We start from the raw sequence: 15,419 nt of genomic DNA on the forward strand, positions 1-15,419 counted from the left end.
GATGGCTGAGGCCACCACAGAGATCATGGCTAGATCAAACTTGTCAATGTCATTTTGAGTGCTAAGGGCTCTCACTCGTGCAGCTGCTGCTTTCACGTCACTGTCTGCCTTTAACTGTTGAAGTTTAGTATTCTCCTTCTCCAACTTTGCCTTTGTTTCCACTTCCTTTATTTTCCACTCATTTTCAATTTGGCTGATCTTGGTTTCCTGTGCCAATATTTCTTATGTGGCCTTTGCTTGTTCCACTTTGGCTGTAAGTTCAGCTTCTGCTTCCACCTCATGACTGCCAGTAGAATCTGCCTTTGAGCGTGCAACTGAATCATCTGGGAATGACGTTTCAGTTTTTGTATCACCAAACAGAGAACCATAGTCCTTTTGTTTAACATCACTCGTACTCTTTCCTTCTCAAGGGGATTGTTAAAGAGCTGATCGATATTTTCCTGTCATTTAGCAATAACTTCACAAATGTCAGGTGTGAGCACTGCACAAGCATCGATTCGCTTAATAATGTCTGGCGTCATGGATTGGCTGCGGCGAATGGGTTCATAATGCTGTTATACTATAGCATGCTTGTCTCTTATGTCATGACTGGCATTATTTAGTTCTTTAGGTGAGCAGAGTTTTTAGCTTTGTTCTGATTTCCAAGTGTCATAAGCTTTGTTAAATGCCTTCTCATTTTTCTTTGCCTCATATTCCTGCATTTCTTTACCTGTTTCAGTAAATGTCTTTCACGATTGCTGGATCTCACTCCTTTTTGCTCTGAGTCATCTGCTTCTTCAGCAGGGTTCAACATCTTGTTACTGTAATGTGTATGTTGCTCTATGTGATAACATCTGGACTTAAATTTAAGTGAGTGTTATTTTAACTTTTGGAAACAATGCTCACATTAGACGTTTACACCACGTAAACGTAAACCACGCAAATGAACTGTACAACAGAAAATGCAAATGCTATTTATGGTCTCCTCACAACAATGATAAGAAAAATAAACTGAGCCAATATGGCATGTTTGTTAATACAGGGATACACATGTTAATGTGATCGGGAAGATTCCGGTTTTTACGGGACGGTTGGCAACTCTACTAACTAACCTTATGAATAAAATAAAGTTCACTATCAGTAACATCACAGCACCCACCCAGCTGTATAGAAACTCCGTCATGCTAGGTAGTACGCAGTACGAGTTATTGTAACTGACTGTAAAAAGTCAGCACAACGAAAATAAACTCCACCTAAACTTGGTTTATATCTGACCCAGAAAGACTGCAGGTCATAAGTTCTTACCTGAAGTTCAGTTCACCTGACACTCGGACCGGTGGCCGCCTCGGGTCTCTCCTCCTCCTGCCTCCCCTTCCCTCATCCACCTGCTGTCCTCTGTGGAAGCTCCAACATAGCCACCACCAAACAACTGAGTTATTTTTACACATTGGCCAGCATCTGGACAATCCACCACCTTTCATTGTTTATACCGTTACAAAAAAACAAACAAAAAAAACATCGGCCCATAAAAAGGAAAAATCACCATCGGCCAACCGGGCCCAGTATGCCTGATGGCCAGTCCAGCTATGGTCCTGCCATCAGTTAACCCTACGCGTGCCAGCTGTGGCATGCGTGCCCAGGGTTGCCGACCCCTGCACTATACCTTTAAGGCTGTAAAGCACAAATATATTTAAGGCAAGAAACTCTGAATTAGTGTGCAGACATTTTAACTTTGTTATCAACACCTCCTTAATGGGCATAATACCTGTAGCTTTGTAAAGTGACCATCAGAGTTCAAAGTAGAGGTAGGCAACGAAGCAATGATGATCTTGGCTGGTGCAGAAATCTCTCACAGCTGACACACGGACCCTGCTCGGCAGGCACGGGCTGCACTCATCAGGCATGGGGACTAGTGACTAGCCTTCACTCAGCGACTGAGTTTTTACTATAGTGTGATCCACACAGATATCTGGTCACAATTGTGAGTGAAGTGTCGTGATATATGGAGATTATTATGCATGTTTTATTTTGCTGGTTTATTGGTGTAATTTAAATCCACAATGTCATGTAAGTTCCCTGTTGCCAGGAGAGTGTATAACACTTTGGACAATAGGGGGCAGCAGCGTGCTTTGGGGACTGAGTCGGGTGCATAGCTGCCGTAAGTTTTCCATTCTGGCAAGACTGACCAGGCGAACGGCAGCGGGTCTCCTGTGTTCACTTTCTCTCCTTTTACAGGTCAGTAATGTGGTCAAAAACATAAAGAAATACACAGCTGGACATTGTGATACTTAGACTTTCATGACATAAGACGGGTCTGTGATATGTGATGTATTACACTGTCGCTATGTGAGCTACTTTAGCTCTGTAGGATGTTATAGCTAGGCTGTATGCCTGGGTAACACTAGCAAGCTGTTGTAACTGCGTATAATACTCCATATAATAATAAGAAGCACCAACCCGGTTGGGTTTACAGTTCCTGATAAACTTGTAGCTTTGTGTTCATGGCAAATGTTTTGTATAACGTGTCTGTAAAGTGTTCTGAGCCCGCCTGAAGTCATGTGTAAACTTGCTGTTTCAGTGTTAGAATCTAACTGGTCTGAAAAAAAGACATATGAAGCGAGAGAGAGCTAATAAGAGTACGGCCAACAAAAATGCTGGCAAGGACAGTAGTGCAGTAATGTTGAAAGTAGAGTTTCCTTTCTATGATAAGACACTACCATGATGATGTGAATTATTTTGTTTATCTGTTTTATGGGAAAAGAGGTGTAGTTTTCATTTGTTTCATTCATTTAAACCCTTTTTTGTTTTATGCCAGTGGTGTGGATTAATATTGAAATGTACTGGTGGAAAATAAGCCATGTGAGGGAATGAGCAGTTATAGTGCAATTGAGTTACCAAAAGAGTGGAGCAGATATGCTCGTGTTGTATGAATAAATTCTGGCAAGACTGACCAGGCGAACGTCAGCGTGTCTCCTGTGTTCACTTTCTCTCCTGTTTTACAGGATCGTAATCTGGCTACGCGCCCATCATAGTGGGGCCTGTAACAATAGCAGTCCCCCGGACCTAGGAAGAGATACAGGGAGTGCAGAATTATTAGGCAAATGAGTATTTTGTCCACATCATCCTCTTCATGCATGTTGTCTTACTCCAAGCTGTATAGGCTCGAAAGCCTACTACCAATTAAGCATATTAGGTGATGTGCATCTCTGTAATGAGAAGGGGTGTGGTCTAATGACATCAACACCCTATATCAGGTGTGCATAATTATTAGGCACCTTCCTTTCCTTTGGCAAAATGGGTCAAAAGAAGGACTTGACAGGCTCAGAAAAGTCAAAAATAGTGAGATATCTTGCAGAGGGATGCAGCAGTCTTAAAATTGCAAAGCTTCTGAAGCGTGATCATCGAACAATCAAGCGTTTCATTCAAAATAGTCAACAGGGTCGCAAGAAGCGTGTGGAAAAACCAAGGCGCAAAATAACTGCCCATGAACTGAGAAAAGTCAAGCGTGCAGCTGCCAAGATGCCACTTGCCACCAGTTTGGCCATATTTCAGAGCTGCAACATCACTGGAGTGCCCAAAAGCACAAGGTGTGCAATACTCAGAGACATGGCCAAGGTAAGAAAGGCTGAAAGACGACCACCACTGAACAAGACACACAAGCTGAAACGTCAAGACTGGGCCAAGAAATATCTCAAGACTGATTTTTCTAAGGTTTTATGGACTGATGAAATGAGAGTGAGTCTTGATGGGCCAGATGGATGGGCCCGTGGCTGGATTGGTAAAGGGCAGAGAGCTCCAGTCCGACTCAGACGCCAGCAAGGTGGAGGTGGAGTACTGGTTTGGGCTGGTATCATCAAAGATGAGCTTGTGGGGCCTTTTCGGGTTGAGGATGGAGTCAAGCTCAACTCCCAGTCCTACTGCCAGTTTCTGGAAGACACCTTCTTCAAGCAGTGGTACAGGAAGAAGTCTGCATCCTTCAAGAAAAACATGATTTTCATGCAGGACAATGCTCCATCACACGCGTCCAAGTACTCCACAGCGTGGCTGGCAAGAAAGGGTATAAAAGAAGAAAAACTAATGACATGGCCTCCTTGTTCACCTGATCTGAACCCCATTGAGAACCTGTGGTCCATCATCAAATGTGAGATTTACAAGGAGGGAAAACAGTACACCTCTCTGAACAGTGTCTGGGAGGCTGTGGTTGCTGCTGCACGCAATGTTGATGGTGAACAGATCAAAACACTGACAGAATCCATGGACGGCAGGCTTTTGAGTGTCCTTGCAAAGAAAGGTGGCTATATTGGTCGCTGATTTGTTTTGGTTTTGTTTTTGAATGTCAGAAATGTATATTTGTGAATGTGGAGATGTTATATTGGTTTCACTGGTAAAAATAAATAATTGAAATGGGTATATATTTGTTTTTTGTTAAGTTGCCTAATAATTATGCACAGTAATAGTCACCTGCACTCACAGATATCCCCCTAAAATAGCTAAAACTAAAAACAAACTAAAAACTACTTCCAAAAACATTCAGCTTTGATATTACAGTTTTTTCTGATTGTTTAAGCACATTTTTTGTAACTATTGGCTATTTTTGCAAAACTCTACACACAAATAAGAAAACCTGTCACCCAATTATCAAAACATTGTAGTTCTCTTGCAAAAGCGAACACAGCTAGATTAACTCTTCACACCTTCGTAAAAATGGTGTTTCCGTATCAAACAGTACACACAAGCCATCATCTACTAAGCACACAATGCACCAACTGCACACTGATGGTATGAATAAAAAACACATCTGGCTTTTGCTTTCTCTGTGCACAAGGTAGGCTATGTCAGTTTGAGCTCATACTTTTGTCATAGATCCGTAAGCATAGAGGGATCCAAACTTCAAGTACTGGTGTTTATTCACACACATCAAAACAAACACAAGTGTTTATTTCCAAGTATAGGATTATTTGCAATCACCATATTGACTATATGGGTTTCTTGGTCTGCAGTGAACATGCTTCCTCTGCCCCCAGCATCTGGTCGTCTAGCAATTCTGTAAAGTAACAATTTCAGTATTTTTACATCTATGGTATTGTTGTGTTTCTCATTAGCATGGCAGTGCTACAAGTCTTAGTGCAAAGTGACTGTACTAACCGACTCTCATTTCAAAATGTCCTTATGATGCTTGCTACAGTGTAGCGGCTTGAGGTAGGCTGAACCCGTTGGCCAGCTTCCCTCAGGGTCACTCCATGGTTGATTACATGGTCCACTATTGTAGCTCTGATGTCATCAGCAATTCTATTTCTTACTCTTCTTACCCTTCCTCTACCCCCTCCTCGTCCTCCTCTTGCTCCTCCTTGTCCTTGTCGTCCTCTTCATCCTACTTCTTCCCCTCCACGTCCTCTTCCTCGGCCTCCTCTACTTCTCACTCTTCCTGCTCCCTCCATTGTACTCCACACACAGAGCTTACCTGTAGCTTATTCATAGTGCTTAGGCTGATTGCAAAGTGAACTAATTATCTAAAAAAGTTTTCACTTGTGAAAGTGTGCCAGACAGTTGGCAAAATAGTGTAAATAATGGCCATAAATGTGTATAGTTTTGCTAGGAGTGTGTTGAAAATTTGGTAATTGAGTGTAAGCAGTGAGTTGTGTTTAAAGTTCTGCAAAGTGTGTCTTACAAAATGGCAAACTGAGTGCAAAGCAGTGTTTGTGCTTTTAGTTTTGCAAACTCAGTAAGTGGTTTTGCTATAAGTATTGATAGTTTTAGAAATTGTGCTATAAGAATCACAGTTAGGGTTTAAGCATTCAGAAAAAACTGTAATGAGTTTTTTGGGTTCATTGAGAACATGGTTGTTGTTCAATAATAAAATTATTCCTCAAAAATACAACTTGCCTAATAATTCTGCACTCCCTGTATCATCCAAACTTTTCGCCAAGAAAACTGGTATGTCCTGCTATAGCAACTTCACTTCTAAAAAATAGTACCCTATTGTATAGATGAACAACATGTAATTGTCAGTTTACAGTAATGTGATTGGTAATACTTCAATATTGACAGTATATGATTGTCCTCAGAATTAACAGGAGACAACCTGGTGGTGGTCGCCCACGTGTTTTGACTGACCAGCAGGAGTTGGCTGTGGTGGAAATGGTCAGGGCAAGGAATGACATACGGCTGTCTGAAATCAAACAGGCTATTGAGAACAGCAATGACACCTTTGCCAATGTGCCATCAATTAGCCTTCCAATGATTGCCCGGCTTTTGAAGAAGCACCAGGTTTCCATGAAACAAATTTACTTGGTTCCTTTTGAGAGGAACAATGTCCGGGTGAAACAACTGCGTTCAGAATATATTCAGGTACAACACTAAACTGGCATGCAATTACTGTAACAGTACTGACAACTATTAGTTGTAAAAAAAACTAACTAAATGATCATTTTAGAGGGTGATGGAGCTGGACGCTGCTGTGAATCAGCACAAGTATATTTTCGTTGATGAGGCCGGTTTCAATCTGGCAAAAACTAGACGCAGAGGACGTAACCTTATTGGACAAAGGGCTACCATCCAAGTCCCTGGACAACGTGGGGGAAACATCTCAATGTGTGCAGCTATATCTGAAGATGGTGTGTTAGGCTGTAGACCAGTTCTAGGGTCATACAACACTGAACACCTGATAGTTTTTTTTAAATGAACTGGAGCAGGCCTGTCAGGGAGAAGACATCGTCTATGTTGTTGTGTGGGACAATGTCAGCTTCCACCATGCACAGCTGGTTCAGGAATGGTTTCAAACACATCCTCGCTTCATGACCTTCTATCTTCCACCATATTCCCCTTTCCTCAACCCAATTGAGGAATTCTTCTCTACATGGAGGTGGAAGGTGTATGATCGCCATCCCCATGAGCATGTCTCCCTTCTTCAAGCCATGTGTGAAGCTTGTGGTGATATAACTGCTGAGCAATGTCAAGCCTGGATTCGTCATGCCAGGAGATTTTTCCCACGGTGCCTGAACAACCAAGACATCCACTGTGATGTTGATGAAAATTTATGGCCCAATGTTAATGACCGGGTTGATTAATTGTGTAAAAGTGATAAGAATAAAATAAAATAAAAATATATTTTGCTTATGTAAATGACTTGTTTTTTTTCTCCCTTTTTCATATGTGTGTGTGTGTGTGTGTGTGTGTGTCTGTGTGTATGTATATGTGTATGTATGTATATATATATATCCATCCATCCATCCATTCGCTTCCGCTTATCCTTTTCAGGGTCGCGGGGGGCGCTGGAGCCTATCCCAGCTGTCATAGGGCGAGAGGCGGGGTACACCCTGGACAGGTCGCCAGTCTGTCGCAGGGCCAACACACAGGGACAGACAACCATTCGCACTCACATTCACTCGCACATTTACACCTAGTGGTAATTTGGATTATCCAATTAACCTATCCCCACAAGCTGGGCAGCACGGTGGCACGGTGGTTAGCACTGTTGCCGCACAGCAAGAAGGTCCTGAGTTCAATTCCACCATCAGGCCGGGGTCTTTCTGTGTGGAGTTTGCATGTTCTCCCCGTGTTTGCGTGGGTTCCCTCCGGGTACTCCGGCTTCCTCCCACCGTCCAAAGACATATATAGTTATATAATTTTTTTTATGTCTGAACATAAGTGTAATATTTGCTGTGTACAGTTTTACAGTTCAGTTACACTCATTCATCATCAAGGACAATTTGAATCACTTACCTTGTATTATTTGCTCCTGAATGAAATGATTGGTAAAACTACTAAGTTGAAAAAAGAGCTTACTGTTTTGTTTGGGTGATTAAAGCAAATGTTCTCAAAATATATCACAGTGATCATGTGTTCTGATACAATGATTACGTGGAATGTAAATATGTGCAAATGCAATGAAATCATGACATCAGATTTGAAAGAATGACTAGTGGTGTTACAAATGTGATCAAATGTGAGTTTTGTACTGAGAGATTTGAAAACGCACACTTTAGTTATGAAAATAGTGCCAAACCAATTAAAAAAAACTGTAGTTCTTGTCAATCCTTGTCACTACATTGCATGCCTGTCCATAAACATATATACACAGAGTTGTACATATATTTATATAGCCACACCTTACATAATATGCATAAAGTCTAGTTACACACACACACACATATCCTCCATTCCCTTAAATGGAATGGAGGATTTTAAGTATCTGTTTGTTCTACACTGAGGTACAAGGTAGCAGCGAGCTAACAGCCATTTTACTGTTGTGGAAGATTTCCACTCAGCTCTGCTCCAATTCCAAATTTACTTGTGCTAACAATGATTTTCATTTAAAAAACAATTAAATGACCCAAAAGAATATTTCAGACTGGATGCACATCACTGCATGGTGTGAATTACGAGAAGTGAGTGGGCTATTTTTAAGTTCAGCAAGTTTAAGTTCCTTCATTTGCTTCTGCAGTTCTCAGCAGTGAGTTTCATCCTGCAGATTAAAAGAGACGTTTCTCTGAAAGATACTTAACGAAAGTGGACAATGCTGTGTTATGAAAATCGACTCTTCTGAGACACAGGCTCGGATTCTGATTTCAAAAGTTCAAATGGAGGCGCTCCTTTGTTCACGAGCTTAAATTAAAGCTTTCAAGTTGAAATAAGCACAGAGAAAACAGCTTGTTTGTTAGTTAGTCTTATTAATCTTCATCTCTTGCTGAACAAGCTTGTCTTTCACACTTTGTCTCATTTATTTTTGTAACTTGTTTTTTGGCCACATCTTCCGTAACCAGAAGTTACTTCCCTCACTTTTCTCAGTCTTCCTCAGTCAGAAACAGAGGAAGCAAATGTTAAATAAGATCTTTCTAAATGACAGAGTTTAGACAGAGTGAAGGGAGTGAAGAGGTAGAAGCAGTTCTCCTGTCATTCAATATTTTTCTTGATTAGTATCAAATTCATAATGAATATCCATCATGTTCTGGTCTTCTGCTTCTTATCAGGTGAGAATTGATGATCTGATTTTCTCTTTAACACTGCAGCATACATTGCTTTTGCACATTTGGTTTGCTTTTGTCAGAATATTTGATGATTTTTTTCTTAAGTGTATTCATTATTGTTGTTACATCATGCACCATGATGTTTTGACATGTGAACCTGTCCACCCATTATGTTTAACAGGTTTTGTGGTAAAAAGTGATCTAAGTCAGAGCTCATTGTGACTTGGATCGTTAAATTGCAGCCCAAAGTTAGTCAGTGGTGCTTGTGTCAGTCATTATGCAAATATACTGTTTATAAGGTCGGGAAACCTGCAGTCAGCTGAGACTGAAGTCAGTTGGATGACTTTGAAATGTTTCTCCACTGAAAACTAACTCCAGATGAACAGAATCAACTTTTTGGAAAGTGATCTAAGACGTCTTTGTCAGATGCATTAAATAGTTAATGAAGTCTTATTCTCACAGTGTGCTGGTTCTGTGGTTTTCACAGCAGTCAGACACAAAAACTCAATGTGTGCTTAAGTTTTAAGAGTGTGGTTAAGAGTGAACGTGAAAAGCATGACATTGCTGTAAATAAAAGCTCAAAGACAAGTCGATGAAGTTTTTTTGAGCCATAAAAGTGTAAATATTCCCGGGTTTTGTCTGTGTACTTCATATTTAATGTTCAACACAAGGATCAACTGTTGTTTGAAATGAGTTTTATGAAGTTGGTTGGACTGAAAAAATTTCATTCTGTTGGAGAAAAACAATTAAAACAGTTTCTACCACTGCACTTCCCCTTTTGTCTGATCAGTCAGAAAGCTGAACTTGAGTAAAGTGAACCATTACTTCCTCTTTCTTTCTATTTCTGTCTCTCGATAAGTTTGCGATGAGCTGAAAACCTCCTGCACCCTGACTTTGGGCCATATTTTACATGGTTGGATCTTAACAAGGTTCCAAGCAGAGCTTCAACATGCAACATGAAGAAATGGGAGTGAGACAAAACATTTTTTTGAGCATGCAATTTATTGAAAACAACACTTAAACTGAAACAGGCTGTTTTACAGCTGATCAAAAGTTTAGGACCACACCTCCAAAAATCCTGTATACCTCCCAAAACAGAAATCAAAGCTCCAAACATGAACTGAGTAATGAGGAGCTCCATCATTATTGTTGATCACTTCAAAAATTTGTTGCGGCATGCTTGGTGCACGTGTTTCCATGAGGTGATAGAGAACATTTCTCCAAGTGGTGAAGATGGCCGCACGAAGGGCGTCTACTGTCTGGAACTGTTGTCCATTTTTGTTAACTTCCCTTGCCATCCATCCCCAAAGGTTCTCATTTGGATTTAGACCAGGGGAACACGCAGGATGGTCTAAAAGAGTGATGTTATTCTCCTGGAAGAAGTCCTTTGTCCTGCAGGCATTGTGTACTGTAGCGTTGTCCTGTTGAAAAACCCAGTCGTTACCACACATTTTTATATTTTTATATTTTGCTTGTTGCACGTTATTGTATTTTGCACAACTCTGTTGCTTGTGAAGCTTGCACACAAGAATTTCACTCGCATGTACTGTACCAGTGTACCTGCACATGTGATGTGACAATAAAGGTGATTTGATTTGATTTGATTTGATTTGACAGACGAGGGCCCTCAGTCACAAGGGATGATCTCTGCAACATCTGGACAGAACCAGAGGTGGTTTGATGCCCCTGCATCTCCTGAAGCTCCATTGTTTCACTGAAGGAAAAAGCACCCCAGACTGTTATGGCGCCCCCTCCACTGTGGCATGTAGAAAACATTTCAGGTGGGATCTGCTTGTCATGCCAGTAATGTTGGAAACCATCAGGACCATCAAGGTTATGTTTTTTCTCATCAGAGAATAAAACTTTCTTCCACATTTCAGTGTCCCATGTTTGGTGCTCTCTTGCAAAGTCCAAACTGTCAGTTCAAGGAGTCAAAGCCTTTGAAGACGTTTTTGTTTTTGAAGCCCTTCAGTCTCAGACGCTGTCTGATGGTTATGGGGCTGCAGTCCTTTGCCATGTGACACACTGTCATGACAGTGTGACTACCTGACAAAAAATGATAATGAATCCACATTTTTTCACAAATTTGGTCTTTTAAAGGTGTGTGGTCCTAAGCTTTTGATCAGCTGTAAAACAGCCTGTTTCAGTTTAAGCGGTGTTTTCAATAAATTGCATGCTCAAAATTTTTTTTTTCTCACTCTCATTTCTTCTTCTTGCATGTTGAATTTCTACTTGGAACCTTGTTAAGATCCCATCAATCAAAATGTGATTTTCTGCCATTTTTTAAGTGGTCTTAAACTTTTGATCAGGACTGTAAATATAGTACCAGTACCACGCCTAAGTGTGTAATAGACCCATTTGTCCACTAGAGGACATCGTGTGAATGTCACTCCCAGCATATCCATTTCACGACAAGGAGAGGCAAAGCGTGACATGGATAGTACTGGGTTGTGTAGTGACGGTGTTCCAGTAAGATATTAAAGTTAAATAAACTGAAGCTCAACTTTAGTCAAACCGCTAAAACTCTGAATTAAAACAAAAATCACTCGTTAGATGTCGCCTCACTGAATTATATCGAGTTTCCATTATATTTGACTTCCACTGACCGGCAAAGGTCAGCAGGAATCTGAAAGCACTGTGGTGGGATTGACTGGAGACAGTCAAACAGGTTAGTGGAAGACTTGCTTTACAGGAGCCACTACAAACAGACCAGGAGTTAAATGCTCCATAGTTCATCTTTAAAGATGCATTCCTTTGTGTGTTGTTTTTAATGTGACACAAAGGTGTGGTGACATTTTATTTAGATAAAAAGAGCATGTGAATTTACCTGGTGATGCTACAATGCTAAAGAATAACACAAGTAGCTGCCCTGATCCCTGTTTGTAATTTCACCAAAGTTATAGTGTTCAATAAATTTTCCTGCTGCTGTTATTTCTCTTCCCACACACTTTTCTGTGATTTGCATATGCTCAGCCCTACAAGCTTCCTTTATTACGACCTGGTTGATTATTCCTCTAAGAAGAGCCTTCATTAAATAAGTGAGTGCAATAAAAGGGTAAACCATGTCCATGTACAAAAGGGAATTATTAACTAATATTTTAAGTCTGTGTTTTGCTTTGAGACTGTGCTGACGTTCCACAGATAAAGTCTTGATCATCAGTAATTACTGTTTATCTGTTCAACAGGTACAACTGGCTTTGTCAAAGCCAGCATTTAGGTTGGACCTGATGGAGGAAATTTAACACTTTATAATACTGATGCTAGCATCTACACATGGTGCAGAGGTGCTTGGTTGTGTTCCTGTTTATTTTGAAACGGCTGACATAGGTGCTTCAGACCTGCACTGGTTAGCATGTTGTTCATTTAGTTTCTCCTGTCAAACCTACGGTCACAGACAGAGGGAGGCAGAGCTGTCTTTTAGGGCTAATTCCCAGTTTAGGGCTGACAAGAAAAGCACAGTTTGTGACCATAGCACACACAAACAGATCACAATTTTGTACCTGTTTAACATCTTGTATTGACACTGAGCTGAATCACCTGCATTCACTGTTTATCTGTCCAACAGGTACAACTGGGTTTGTCAAAGCCAGCATTTGGGTTGGGCCTGAAGGAGGGAATTTATCACTTTATGGTTACCTCACTGTGTCTGGAAACATAAAGTTCTTCTGTAAGGAAAAATGTGAGAGAGCAGAAAACATCCTCATTAAAACAGATGGAACCACAGCTCAGAGCGGCAAATTCAAGATTGAATACAAAAATGCATCTTCAGGAAGAGGAAGGCTGTCTTTCACCATCACACATGCAATCAAGTCTGATTCAGGAAGGTATCGATATGGTTTGGGTAAATCTTCAGCTCCAGATTCTTACTCAGACATTGAGGTCAGAGTTTCCAATGGTGAGTTTCTACCAAACGTCATTGAATTTGTAATTCAACCACCATCCACCTGCTCTCATACCTCCATAAACTCTCAGGCTAAATACAGACCTATTTTAACTCAGACACTTTAATTAGTTATTATATAATTCATAGATTACACTGACTTGAAGTCATTGGATACATTGTGTTGTATCTCATGCCAGACTAGATTATAACACACTTTAGGTAATAACCAGTGTTGGGACTAACGCGTTACAGTAACTACGTTATTATTGTGGTAACGAGCACAGTAACTAGTTATTATGCCAAAACCAGGAACGCGTTACTCGTTACTGGGATTTAGATAGGCTCGTTACTCGTTACTTCGTGTCGTGGATATCGCGGAGCTTCCACAGATTCAATAACATTAGCAAGTGGTGGAGGCCAGCAGGTGGATGAAGGAAAGGGAGGCAAGAGGAGAGACCCGAAGCGGCCGCCGGTCCGCGTGTCAGGTGAACTGAACTTCAGGTAAGAAGTTATGACCTGCAGTCTATCTGAGTCAGATATAAACCAAGTTTAGGTGGAGTTTATTTTCGGTATGCTGACATTTTCGTACTGCGTGCTAGCTAGCATGACGGAGTTTCTATACAGCTGTGTGGGTGCTATGTTACTGATGTTGAACTTTATTTTGTTCATACGGTTAATTATTAGAGTTGCCAACCGTCCCGTAAAAAACAGAATCGTCTGGTATTCAGAGAAAATATTACGCGTTTCGTATTGAGGTGAAAAGGAACACAGTTTGTCCGGTACTTCAGCTACAATGAAAAAGACACAAAGCTGAAGCTGCACAGCTGCCTCTTCTTCTCTCATTCTCTCCTCTCCCGTTTCTACTTCAATCACGAAACTGATCAATGATCAGCTGATCAGCTTTTCTCTCTTGTTTATTTATCGCCCACTTTGCGCCAGAAAGAGGAAACCAGCGGATGTCGCGTTAAACAACAGCAGCATGTTTAAGCTTGATCAGCTGTTGTTAGAATTTATTTAATATTAATTTCTAGTATCAGCTGATGTTTGCTGGAGCCACAGCTGTAAAGCTGCTGGTCATGATGTCGGTTTGGATATGTGGTGAGAGGGAAACATGAAGATGAAACCAGGAGATGTCCTTACTGAATCATCAGAGCTGAACAGGTGATGGAGAAACAGGTTTACCTTTTAGGTGACATGAATGAGTTGAAGGGAAGTTATGAGCTGTTTCTGAGAGACAAATAACACCAGGATCCTTTTCTACGTAGCTGACAGCTGGTAACTGTGCAGGGGCGGGTCTAGCAAAGTGTTGCCAGGGGGCAGGTAGAGCATTAACAGGGAAAGGGGGGCACAAAGAAATACTTTTCTTTCTTATTCTCATTTAAAATATCTCGCTTTAAAAAAAAAAAATAATTATCTGAGTCTTACAACAAACAATTGATAGATTGATACATATATACCATCAGAACAGTGTACATCACTGTCACAACAGTGTTTATTTTCATTCAAAGGCTTCATGATTTTTCCTATAATGGTGGGCCATTATAGGGATGCCACGCCTCTCGCCCTATGACAGTTGGGATAGGCTCCAGCGCCCCCCGCGACCCTGGAAAGGATAAGCGGAAGCGAATGGATGGATGGATGGATGGATGGATGGTGGGCCGGTCTCTAGTCAAAATGCCCGGGACGATTTTTTTGTCCCAGTCCAGCTCTGTATGCAGCTCATCTGCAGTCTGGTGTTACCTACATCTTCCTATTCAGAAGGCAGAATTTCCGAGTTCTGAGTACAATCAAAAGCACCACGACTGCAGTTTTTGTGTTGGATGTAAAAAGCAGGCTAGAATCATGGCGGCGGTCAACGACGGTCCAGGCGTGGGATTTCTCTCGTGGAAATGTGCACATTATTTTTTCCTTTCTATTGGTAGGTGGCACAGTGCACTTGTGGCAAGTAAGCAAGCTAGAAGACTGGCAGTCTGGCTGGGTATCCAGTTACGGAAGCAACACATTAACAAGAGAATTCTGAGTAAAACCAAAGTTACTTTCCCTAGTAACTAGTTACTTTGAAAGTAACGAGTAACTTGAAGTAACTGAGTTACTTTTTTAGAGAAGTAACTAGTAATGTAACTAAGTTACTAATTTAAAGTAACTTACCCAACACTGGTAATAACACACTGAAGCTCTGTGTTAGACGAGTACAGGAAATGTTGTCATTAGAATGTAACAGCTGACAGGAAGTACAGATAGTACTTAATGAGTTTTTATCGATTTTACAGAATTTAATAAAAGCTCTGGATTCTTCCGTGCGCAGACTGAGGGAGATGAAATCTCAATTCCATGTGACAATGCTGTCCATGGACAGAGGAAGTTCCTTTGCAAGAATCCGTGTAAAAAAGAAGGAAATATTTTCATTGACACAACTAATGACAAAGCTGAGAATGGCAGGTACAGCATCAAATACACAAAAGGATCTGCGTTTGGACTGTATGCAACCATCAGACAGCTGACCAAGTCTGACACGGGACAGTACTGGTGTGGTTACGGCGACCCTTTGTCTCCTGATTCATACGACACTGATGATGTTTTTGTTGTAGAGG

At 41.0% G+C, this 15,419-nt stretch overlaps 1 protein-coding gene across 1 annotated transcript in view; it reads left to right on the forward strand.

The window, feature by feature from the left end:
- Window positions 1-8,839: 8,839 nt before the first annotated feature.
- LOC109196138 (uncharacterized) overlaps window positions 8,840-15,419 on the forward strand; it is a 64,838-nt gene continuing 58,258 nt past the window's right edge. Inside the window, exons 1-3 of the mRNA XM_019349449.2 lie at window positions 8,840-8,948; window positions 12,511-12,840; window positions 15,099-15,419. Coding sequence (XP_019204994.1) covers window positions 8,909-8,948; window positions 12,511-12,840; window positions 15,099-15,419 — 691 coding nt within the window. The 5' untranslated portion in view covers window positions 8,840-8,908. The remainder of the gene's footprint in view (window positions 8,949-12,510; window positions 12,841-15,098) is intronic.

Source organism: Oreochromis niloticus, linkage group LG20 (genome assembly GCF_001858045.2).
Source record: "Oreochromis niloticus isolate F11D_XX linkage group LG20, O_niloticus_UMD_NMBU, whole genome shotgun sequence".
Lineage (NCBI taxonomy): Eukaryota > Metazoa > Chordata > Actinopteri > Cichliformes > Cichlidae > Oreochromis > Oreochromis niloticus.